Raw genomic sequence first — 12,432 nt, forward strand, 5'->3', positions numbered from 1 at the left:
TTTTTTTTTAGCTTCTATATTTGTTAAAATGTTTCAAACTGCAGGCTCAGAGGCCTGCAAGGCAGGCGAGGAACATTGGTTTCCTCCGTCACTGAAGCAAGCAAGCCTCATGTTAGTTTCAAGCTGCCTGGCTGCCGGCCGCCATCTTGGCTGTCCGTTAATTTGCATATTGCCCCTGATTAGCCAATGGGAAGGGTAGCGGTCGTACACCAATTACCATGTTTCTCTTTTATTAGATTAGATTAGATGCTGGTAATAGAACTATTTACAAAGGTAGACTAGTTTGGATTTGAAATAAGAAAATCTCCAAAAGAAAGAGTGCAAGAACATTTAAAACATGATTGTTGAATTGCAAATATTGTTTCCTTCTTAACAGTATTCTATGTGAATAAATGCCCTATCAATTTATAAATAGAGAAACTAGATTTCAAAAAAATCTTTTTACTGAAGGTTATAAGACAAAATAATATGAACTTGATTGAATGACAGAGATTAAGTCACATAATGTTACAAAATGTGAACTATACTGAGAAAGGTATGGATTCAATCCAGCTTCCAGAACTATAACTGAGTTTTTCATGGGGCAGTTAAAATTAAGTTACTAGGTAAACAGAACAGATGTTCACATATCATAAAATTAGAAAAACTTACCATTTTCCCCCAACATCACCATGATTTCAGAATCTGTAAACTCTCCAGCTACAATTGCTAGCTCAAACTCTCCCATCTTTTTTCTCATTCCGGGATATTTATACATGCACATTTTTTTAACTTCTTCTTCATTTGCTGTCTCAGCCACTTTAAAAACAAGTGATGCATCTCTGAATCTCAAATTTTCTGTTGGAACGTAGCCATCCAAAAAAATGTTTATGCCTATTGAAAAATCATTGACAATAGATTAGTAAAGATCAATTAAAAAAAACTTTCTCTACAGCAAGAAATTATTACATAAGAGTTCAAACCTCAGGCTCTCTCGGGATCACTATAAGCACAGGCTTTAATTTCTGTGGATTTATAACATGCAGTGACAACCCAGTGTTTTATGTATCTAATGAAAGTTTAAATAATTCATGCACATATATGTGGCCTTTATAAACACACATACAAAACACATCCTTTCATTACGATGTGATTTTCTAAGATATTTCCCTCAGGAGGTTTAATGCAAGAGCATACGATGCCATTTCTGCTGCTCATTTTTAACTCACAAATTGTAATTTTTCTCTAAAAATGACTAGTAAAAGTGGATTATTTTCATAGATTGACATAAAATGATATAAAATAGTTTGGGGAATAACTTTAAAAAAGCAACAAGTTCCTTTTTTTAAAAATATTTTTATAGGAAGGAAGAGGGTGAGATAGAAACATCAATGATGAGAGAATCACTGATTGGCTGCCTCCCGCACGCCCCCTCTGGGGGACCAAGCAACCTGGGCATGTGCCCTAAGTGGGAATTGAACCACAACCTCCTGGTTCATCAGTTGATGCTTAACCACTAAACCATGCCAGCCAGGCTGGGGAATAATTTTTTAAATAAACTATTTAAATTATGAGTATTTATTTTCACATGAGCTATAATTATACATTGAGGTTATAATTTACTGCATTTATCCCAATTATTTTTGCAGGTTTCTAAAACATTGATTATAATGAAGTTCATTTGACACTTTTTGGCTTCATTTTACAAAGTCAAGCACCATTATCTAAAAGGTTTTAAAGCCTGGCTAGTGTCACTAAGTGGTTGAGTGTCGACCCATGAATGAGGAGGTCACAGTTCCATTCCTGATTGGTCTGGGCACATGCTCAGGTTTCGGGGGGCATGCAGGAGGCAGCCGATCAATGATACTTTCTCATCATTGATGGTATCCCTCTCTTTTTCTCTCTCTGAAATCAATAAAAAACAAAACATATTTAACAGGATATAAAAACTGGAAATAAACTAACTTATTATACATGAGAGTCCTTTCACACTAAAGTTGTTAAGATCCATAATGGCAGACACAGAAATGAAAAAGTGGATTATTTGGGAAACAAATAAAAACACTCTTTTTCAGTATTTGCTATATAATAAGAGAAGTAAGAAAAAGACTGGCTGAAGTTTTGGAAGGTCTTAAAGGAAGTCTAAGAATGTTATTTGTTTCATCTGGAACTGTTTTTATTAAAAAATATATTTTATTGATTTTTCACAGAGAGGAAGGGAGAGAGATAGAACATCGATGAGAGAGAAACATCGATCAGCTGCCTCCTGAACATCTCCTACTGGGGATGTGCCCGCAACCCAGGTACATGCCCTTGACCGGAATCGAACCTGGGACCTTTCAGTCCGCAAGCCGACGCTCTATCCACTGAGCCAAACCGGTTTCGGCTCATCTGGAACTGAGAGCCACATCAGGGGGCCTGTTAAGCTCAGCCTAAAACATAGGTGTGTTCAATAAACACAACCAAAAATTAAATAAAAACATAAACTTGAAGGAAAGGAACCTTAGTGAACATTTAATCCAAGTGCATAATTTACAAGGTAAAAGGAAGATGCAGAGAAATGAGGGACTTTGAGCAAAACATTAATAAATCAACCTTTACATTCTTACTGCAGTGTTTGTCTTACCACTTTTATAGTTTAAAGAGTTATATATTTTGCTTTAATTCCAGTTTTACTAAAGGAAAGCAGAAAGATTAAGTGGTTTGCTATTTGAATTGTTTTAACAGCTAAGGCACATTAAAAACCTCACCAGGAATTATTTTTTCAGTGGCAAAGCCTTTACACAAGGCATTCATAAACAGAATTGACAAGTGATTATCCACATAATTTTCAACAAGATTGCAGAACTATTACTACTATATGCTAGAGTAGATACTCAATAAATAAATATTGGCCAATTGAGGCAAATAAAATGTAAAGAATAACTTCTAATATCATCTCTTTAAGACTATTAGAAAGAAAACTGAGCAATCTCACAATTTTTCCTCAAAATAGGTATCTATTTATCTCAAAGTTTAAGAAGTGATAACAAATCCTTCCCCTTAAACTAAGCCAAGCCGGCATGGCTCAGTGGTTGAACATTGACCTATAAAGCAGGAGGTCACGGTTCGATTTCTAGTCAGGGCACATGTGCAGGTTGTGGGCTAGGTCATCAGTGGGGGGGTGTGCAGGAGGCAGTTGATCAGTGATTCTCATCATTAATGTTTCTATCTCCCTTTCTCTCTGAAATCAATAAAAATATATTTTAAAAAATATTTATATATTTTTATAAAATAAAAAAGCTACCACTGCCTTTTTATGCAAAATGTATAATGCAATAGAAATTTCTTTTTCCAAAAGGGCTTTAGGTATCACAAAGACTATCACTTATAGACTGCTATTTTTTAAAAATATGGACTAAGTAGTCCTTTTCAGTATTCTAGGTTGTCAGCTGAAGGCAGAGCCAAAGAGAAGAAATATAAAGGAAAATAAAAGAAAGAAAGCAGAGGAAGGAAATAGAAATGAAAAGGAAAAGGCATACCAGATGGAAAGTGCACAGATATTGTTTCAGGAGCCACTTAGTGATAGGCTAGTTTTTACTTTTGTCTAACTTGCTTAGGTAGGGAAGAGTATGGAAAAGAGAGGCCAGAGAAGGCCCTCTTTCCTGCAAGTAGAAGGAATACATAAAAATATACTCACTAAGTTATTTTACTAGACTTATAGTCAGTTCCTAAACTGTAATATATACTTACTAAACTATCTTATTAGACTTTTAGGCAGCCCTAATTCTACAAACTTAGGATAGATAACATACATTTGAAACAAGATAAGCACTAAATGAATTTTAAGAGTTTCACTACTGGTATTGGCCTGTCACAGATGAAGTTGAAGATGATATATAAAAGTTTCTACAGAAGGTAAAATATAAAAGAAACTTTTAATAAATAGTAAAACTATTCTGCCAAGTTTATTTCTATCCACCCCAACAGAAAATTCTCCAAAAAGATACAGGTTTTGTATTATAACTGATGAATATAACTAAATATATATTCTGTTACATGATTAAATTTCATGAAACTAGAGTTTTAGATAAGTCATGTTAGAGGGACTTATATTAACAATAGTACATTTTCTTAAGCATTAGAGTAGAGAGAATACAGCATTGTGAAAACAGTTTTGCAAGTTACCTTCTCTTACACTAAAAGGCATAGTGACAACACCGTATGCACTTGGTACGCCATATAAACAGCAGATGAAGTCAGAGAGATAATCTAATACACTTAGATCATGCTCCACCACAATGATATATCTGAAAATTAATATAGATTTAAGATGTAACAATATATATAACATTAAAATTATATTTAATTACAACTGCTATGTAACTTTTATAAACCCCAGTGTAAATTTCAGGAAAAGATATATATTTTTAAAAAATTAAGTATAAACACCATATTAAACAAAAGCCATAAAATATTTCTTTAAATATGACTCTATCAATGTTCATATTTCAAACTGGTATCCTAAACTAAAAGAAAAAAAAGTTAATATTAAATATATAAGAAATATATTTTACTAATATACATTTTAAAATAAACTTTACAAAGCAGAAACAATTAATAGATTTAAATCAGATGTAGCCTAACTGATTATTATGCTATTCCCCTTACACATTCAATCTCTCTACTTGTCCCATGCTGGCTGTTGTAGGGGATGCATGGAGAATGACAGACAGAATCCTGAATCTGAGAATTTCCAATGTAGCTGGGAAAGACAAATCTCACTTTCTTCAGGTCCCTAGACATGGCTCTCAGTTTCCAAAGAAACAAGTAAAAATTAGACTTTCTTTTAGGACCTTCTAAAACTGAAGCTACCATTTTTACTTCATTTATATATAGGACACACTGAAAAACGGGTCTTTCATTATTTCTTAAACAATCCACTTTTCCATTTGTGTGTCAGGGGTATTCTATCTTCTAAAACGTCTCCTGCCTAAATCCTCACTTGTTGGAAGTCCCTCCTACCATCTCAAATCCTAACTTCTGTAGAAATACCCTTATAGTCAAATGAATGTTCATTCCCTCATTCTTGAACTTTTGTCACTCTGATCTAATACTTGTACTTTCTGAGTACCCTACAACTTGTCCACAAACACTCTGAAGGCTGCAATGATCTTTACTCTTGTGTTATGCATCAAACAGATATTGAATAAAGTTGTTGAATGATGAGGAATTTGGACTTATGTTAATACGCAATGGGGAAAATGATAGGTTCTTAAACAGCATTATCCAGTAGAACTTTTCCTGATTATGGAAATGTTCTATGTTGTCCCATGTGGTAGTGATTAACTACATGGAATGCGCAGCACTTAGAATGTAACTAGTTTGATTAAAAAAATGAATTTATTTCAATTAAAATAAAAATAGCAAAATATGGCTAGATGCTACAGCCCAGTTTTAGAATAAAAGAATTATATGAAAAAACATCACTTCAGGAAGATTAACCAGGTAAGAAGAACCATACTTTCTTAAAGGAAGCTGTCACAGTAATCCAGGTGTCAGGTAGTAAAAGTAGGAATGAAAAGTAGGGGGAAAATTTAATATGAAAAGGAAGTATTAGTGAGCCAGTACTCATCCTGCCTTATGTTTCTGTTGGCAATATTCCATTACCTGGAATAGTCCTCTATTTTTTACCATTAAAATCTTTAAGACCCAATGTAAGGCAACACAGTATTATCTAGTGGTTTTTATTTTACTTTAAAAAGAAAAAACAAAAATCAGGTCAAACCTCCTGTTTTCCTTACTTTCAAATGGAGCTTATGCAAAAGTTCAAAATGTAAAAAAAAGCCAGCTGGTGTGGCTGACTGGTTGACCATCAATCCATGCACCAAGAGGTTGCTGGTTTGATTCCTGGTCAGGGTACATGCATGGGTTGTGGTCTCAATCCCCAATAGGGCCCATGCAGAAGGCAGCCCATAGATGCTTCTCTCTCGTTGATGTTTCTCTCTCTCTCTCTCTAAATCAATAAAAAACATTTAAAAAATGTAAAAAATAATTTAGGAGGACCACTCTATTTTCTGAGGATTTGGAAAAAAACAGGAATCTGCGCCACAATGAGAAATTTATGCTGTGAAAATTTATACCCTACAATTAATTTTGGTTTAACTGTTGGTTTTTAATCTTACTGAAGATATTATTAGAGGTCAAATTCTAGAGAATTCCTTGTATTATTTTTCCTTTCTCCAATCCATCCTCTCTTTTTCATTGTTTACCTAAAGATAATGATCTCCCAAATCTTTGTAAAGCATTAAAGACTGAATGTGACCTTTGACATGTAGAATTTCAGGATACAGATATACTTCTAACTTGGTGTCAATTTATCATGAGATTATTTTAACCCTGTATCAAAGACCTAGCACATATGTGCAAATGTCTAACTCAACCATTTTCTTCACTTTGTTAATATAATTTGCTTTGACACGTTATCCTTTTACAGTGAAGGTTCTGTAGTCTGATAATTTCGGACTGTAGTGATTTGGCTGAATATTTACAAATTGAGATACATGTCAGTTGGTTATAAATCACTAACTTTTTCATTATGGTTAGGCCATTACTTGATATTTTTTGAAAATTATGTGTGAAGGTAGATTGTCTATGACTTTTATTTCAGTATAATAAAGGGATATAAATGCATTTTATAAAAAAGAGCTAGGGTTTAGAACTTGACTGCTTATGTATTTTCTTTATCAGGCTGTGAAGTCCTTGAATACTGGGACTACATTTTATACTCTTGCATTCCCCAAAGAGCCAGGCCTATGTACAAGGTAAAAATTATAGCTGCTATTTGGCCCAACTAAATTTGTTTCTTTATCACTGATAGTTGAAAGGTTCTATTCTAACTTAGAAGATTACTATGAGGCTCAAATGAGATAATGGATTCAGAAACTGCAAACTACAAAAGCACCCCATATATACAGGGTGTTATGATTGTGTAACAGAGGCTAAGAATTCTCTTGTGCTCAGTAAGACCCTGAAAAATTGGAATTATCCTGTTGATCCTTATTTTCTAAATTCTGTGTGTGTCTGAGTGACACATTCATTTGAGGATCTGGTAAGAGCTAAGGATCTGCTTCCCAGAAACCCATTCATTTGTACCAGAATTTGCAGATCATTTCAGAGCATTCATAGTTCCCTGGAACCAGGCATAGTAGTAAATGATCTTGCATTAAAAACCTATATTCTAGTTAGAGGAAGGTAAACTCAAATGGTAGCTCCAAATAACCAACATGGAAAACATGCACATGTATATGACATTGATCTTTAGAAATCTGTAAAACTCCCCCCAAAAAACTACACAGGCATATGGCAAATCTGTACTTACCTATCTGGATTTATTAGGGATCGGATAGTAATAGCAGCCTTTAAACGCTGCTTGACATCTAGGTAACTAGAAGGTTCATCAAACATGAAACTATGAAAAAGAAAAGCAAACATAATGTGAAAGAGAAGTATGACATAATTCTATCTTGCATGTTATTTTAAAACCCTATAATATAGTTCATGTTTGGCAACAACAAAAATCCCCCTATTCTAACAAGGAGTCTACACTGTAATAGTAAAAACTTCTGTATTTTGTTCAGAAGAAGAAATTATGAAAAGCCGAACTGCATATTGAACATGGAGAGACACTCCCAGATTAGGCTACCTTACAAATTGTTACCTGCTTGTGAAAAATATTCAGATTTAGTCCAAAGTAATACAGAGAGCTTTTCTCTTAAACAGCTGAAGTCAGTTGCATTAAGTAAGTTTCTGGAGTGGAGGGCAGTGCACAGAATTATAGACTACTTTAGAGAGCTAGCCTGCTTTGGATGCCAGAGCAAAAACGTGGAATATGGGAGCAGGAAGTATTGGGGAGAAGAGAGGCACTGGAAGATAGGAAGGAAATTGGCCCTTTTTACTCTCACATAGCATGCCACCCTGATTCAGAGTTATCTAAAAGACCTTGCATTCTACTTGAGGTATTTATAAAAAACTTGCTGGCTTTATTAGAGAGCTTAATTAAGTCTTAAAAAATATTCTTCTTATGGACAAAGAGAGTTTAAATAATAAACAACTTACTTCATAGTAAAAAGCTCAGGGCCCCATCAATTGTAAAGTATTTATCTAAATAAATGAGTTTCTCCCCCTGTAGGAAGAATAGGTAGAATGGGCAGTTGATGCACAGCTGCTTCAGCTTACCTCAAAATGAGAATCTTAGATACTACTTGTATTGTTTCTCTCAAAACCACCGTTTTATTAGCAGTATTACAAATAAAAGCTCTAAAATAAGGATTGAGATCTGTAAAAGGTATAAGGTAACCTACATGTCAGCTTTCTGTATGCAAACAACAGCACAAGCAAATCTCTGCAACTCTCCTCCTGAAAGATCTTCCACATTTCGTTCTTTTAGATGGGTTAGATCTACAAAGAACATAGAGGCATTGTGTTTAACATTATAAGTTTTATTTCACCTCGGCTAAGTAAAATTTATATTGTAGGTCATTCTGAGTTTGACTAATTCAGTTGGAAATTGTGCAAAATAAAAAGTAAAGATGACAACTACCAGAGATTTCCCATATCTAATCTAATAAAAGAGAAACATGCAAATTGACCATACCTCCGCTATGCCCCAAGCCATGCCCACCAGCCAATCAGAGCGACTATATGCAAATTAACCCAACCAAGATGGCGGCCAGCATGAAATTATTTGTTTGTGCATCTGTCTCCCACTCAAACTGAGTTCCTCAAGAGCAGAAAATGTAGCTTTCCAGCTTTGTATCCCCAATGCCTGGCACCATTCCTGGCACATGGCAGGAGCTCAGTGAACATTGGTTTCTTTTGAAGAGCCAAGAATTCTAGGGGGGAGGTGATGTCCTTACAATAATACACAGCATGTGATGGACCTGGTTAGAAGTTGGATGTTAGGACTCATGATCTTTGAATAATCTCTTCATAATATTAACCTCAAACATAATATTAAGGAAGAGAATGGGGGTGGAAAAAAGTGATCCAATGCTCTCCCCCCCCGCTGAGGGCTCCTGGGATGTCAGAGGGATGTCTAACTGCCAGCTTAGGCCCATCCCCCGGAGAGCGGGCCTAAGCCAACAGGTGGACATCCCCTGAGGGTTCCCAGACTGCGAGAAGGCACAGGCCAGGCTGAGGGACCCCCCCTGAGTGCACAAATTTTTGTGCACCAGGCCTCTAGTATTTCAATAATCCATATAAAGAAATTTGTTTTATAATTTAAGTTTAGAACCTATTAAAACACATACACAAAATAAACACTTACCAAGCTGTTGACATACAATTGCTTGTGTCTTTGTTTCATCCTTTCGGTCCAAAATAGACCCTACGGTCCCCTGTCATAATACACCAAAAACAGTCATTACTGTTTTCCTCCAATATTAAAATTAAATTCAATATTAAAATCCTTTCAATCTTTGCTTTAACTTGATATATTTTTTTATATCTCCATCAATATCTATAAAGTCTAAATTCCTCCTAAAAAAGCAACTGACCTTTGCAGCCTTGGGAATCTGGTCTACATACTGAGGCTTGATAATAGCTTTGAGGTCATCTTCTAGAATCTTGGTAAAGTAATTTTGCAATTCAGATCCACGGAAGTAAGTCAAAATTTCTTGCCAATCCGGTGGATCCTAGAAATATAAATATAATTACCTGAATTTAATTTAATAATACAATTGCAAGGAGGATGACTGTTACACAAAATAGAACATGTGTCCAAATAGAATACTTCTGGCTTCTAACTTAATCTTAATATTGAGGATTTAATTTCAAATCAAGGTATACCAACTCCTAACAGTTTAATAAAACTCAGAATAATCAGATAAGTAGCACCAACAGATTTTAATTAAAAAATGGAGTTTCATCTATGTATAGTTTCTTAGCATTAATTCCACAAATAATTTTAAAAATAACTTAAAAAAAACACACAAAAAAACACAGCCCTAGACGGTTTGCATCAGTGGATAGAGCATTGGTTAGCCTGTGGACTGAAGGGTCCCAGGTTTGATTTTGGTCAAGGGCATGTTACCTCAGTTGCAGGCTTGATCCCCGGTTCTGTTCAGGGTGCATGTGGGAGGCAACTAATTAATGTATCTCTCTCAAATTGATGTTTCTCTCTCTCTCTGTCTCTCCCCCTTCCTTCCACTCTCTCTAAAAATCAATGGAAAAATATCCTTGGGCAAGGATTAACAAAAGCAAAATAAAACAAAACAAAATGACATATACACTCTCTTTCAGTCTCACAAAACCAACCCAAGCTATCTATTTTTTATAAGGTGGTAATACATACATCGTACTTTCCAAGGTTTGGCTTTTGCTTTCCTGCTAAAATTTTTAAAGCAGTTGACTTTCCAATTCCATTAGTTCCAACTAATCCCAAAACTTCACCTGGACGAGGAATAGGTAACCTGCCAAAGTATACAAAAATAATAAAACTCAGAAAAAGCTACATAATATCAGAATGGCATACTTTAATATACTTGCACTCCACACACATCCATTAAGCTAAGAGATATATGCCAGATATTATTGGCTATTAGAAAAAACCCCAGCCAAAATCAACTTAAACTGTTAATTGTTAGAAATGCATCTATGGCAATATTACTCCAAGTTTTATTTATTCAAAGTCTGTACTAAAGTAACAATTATTCTTTGCATATAAGGCTCAGTTTTAATATATAAAAAAATGCTTTGGTAAAAAATATCATAGCAGGTGCAACCTCACACTGTTGTTTTTGTTGTTGTTGTTTTCCTGCCACTTACTTACAAGGGAGAAGTGCCACATCAACCAGAAATATTCCACTTCATTCTCCCTGCTGCAGGAGGCCCCTTAAAGCTGGCAGGTTGAGAAATACCTTTTTATTAGTTAAATCTAGACTTCCAGATTAAAAATATCAGTGTTTAGCAGATAAAAACCCTCAAAGGACTCCTATAATTTAATAATATATGTCCAAGTTCAGAGTAATATTCTCTGTTGATCATGAAATCAATAAATAAAATCAAGGACAAGTTTCCTTAAAAGTCATTTTGGGAATACAGGTTTATTAACAATAGTGATCTCAACCCCAGTTATATATTAGAATCATCTTGGAGCTTTTACAACTTACTGAGGTCTAGACTTTTCATCCAGAGATAGGACGTAACTCAACTGGGCTGAAACCTGGGCATTAGTTTTAAAAAGACCCCCAGGTAACTCTAATGCTAGCCATAATAAACAACTGACATATATGATTCCCTGTGATGTTACAATGTTGTATTTCTCTTTAGTGCATGGATAATACAGTTTTTTCCGAGTCTTGCATATCTCTGAAAATTCCAAATGCATTTTATGGAAGTAAAGAGGAAAGTTTACTTGAAAATATACCTGTGGAGTTTGAAGGCATTGGCACAATATCGATGTGTTGTTTCTTTTTCCAAGTTGCTCGGTAAATTGACAATTGATAAGGCGCCAAAGGGGCATTTCTGTTATTTAAAGTAAAGAATTAATTTTGTGCTAATTTTTACAAATAAACAGTTGACTAAAATGGATTAAGTAGTTTTTATAAGCAATCTTCTCAACATGGAGTTGCCCAAAGATGTAAAATATTTTTCATTTCTTTTTATTTCCTTAAAAGTTTCTAGAAGGCAAAATTGTATCAACTAATTTTGCATTACTCTTAGTGACTGCCATAATCTTAGACATTTAATGTTCATTTAATAATTCTTGAGAAACTACAGAACTTGGAAATTTTGTGTGCATTTGTTTACATTATTAGATAAAAGAAGGCAAGATAAAACATGGTTATTGAGTACTATACAACTGCATATTCAGCCTATGACAGATTCCTTCCCCCTACTTCCTTCTTCCTGTCTTTGTATACATCTGTTTCTACCTTAAGTCCTTTAAGGTCATGGATTGTACCTTTTTTTGTCTATTTATGTCCCAACAACAGCTAGCATAACATTTGGATAGAGCAAGGATTAATGTCTTTCTGCTGTGGTTTAACTTTCCATATGAAAAAGATGTTTCTTATTCTGAACTAGAGGCCCGGTGCACAAAAATTTGTGCACTCATGGGTAGGGGGGGTCCCTCAGACCGGCCTGTGCCCTCTTGCAGTCTGGGACCCCTCGGGAGATAACGACCTGCTGGCTTAGGCCTGCTCCTGGGTGGCAGAGGGCAGACCCAATCCCTAGGTGCAGCCCCTGGTCAGGCTCAGAGCAGGGCCGATTGGGGAGTTAGGGCGCCACCCCCTGTCATGCACAGAGCAGGGGAGATTGGGAGGTTGCAATGACACCCTCAGTCATGCTCAGGGTAGGACCGATTGGGGGGTCGGGGGCACCGCTCCATCACACTCAAGGCAGGGTTGATGGGGAGCTTGCGGCGCCACCGCGTCACACACAGAGCAGGGCCCTTTAGGGGGTTGGGGTGCT

The 12,432-nt window shown here is 35.5% G+C and overlaps 1 protein-coding gene across 1 annotated transcript in view; it reads right to left on the reverse strand.

Annotated features, from left to right (window-relative positions):
• Nucleotides 1-12,432, reverse strand: part of ABCE1 (ATP binding cassette subfamily E member 1) — a 26,618-nt gene that overhangs the window by 8,579 nt on the left and 5,607 nt on the right. The window contains exons 3-10 of the mRNA XM_006755955.2: nt 11,387-11,484; nt 10,313-10,430; nt 9,516-9,653; nt 9,287-9,356; nt 8,322-8,418; nt 7,340-7,429; nt 4,147-4,268; nt 652-873 (exon numbers count right to left, since the gene is read on the reverse strand). Coding sequence (XP_006756018.1) covers nt 652-873; nt 4,147-4,268; nt 7,340-7,429; nt 8,322-8,418; nt 9,287-9,356; nt 9,516-9,653; nt 10,313-10,430; nt 11,387-11,484 — 955 coding nt within the window. The remainder of the gene's footprint in view (nt 1-651; nt 874-4,146; nt 4,269-7,339; nt 7,430-8,321; nt 8,419-9,286; nt 9,357-9,515; nt 9,654-10,312; nt 10,431-11,386; nt 11,485-12,432) is intronic.

This window comes from Myotis davidii, unplaced genomic scaffold (genome assembly GCF_000327345.1).
Source record: "Myotis davidii unplaced genomic scaffold, ASM32734v1 scaffold151, whole genome shotgun sequence".
NCBI classification, from domain to species: domain Eukaryota; kingdom Metazoa; phylum Chordata; class Mammalia; order Chiroptera; family Vespertilionidae; genus Myotis; species Myotis davidii.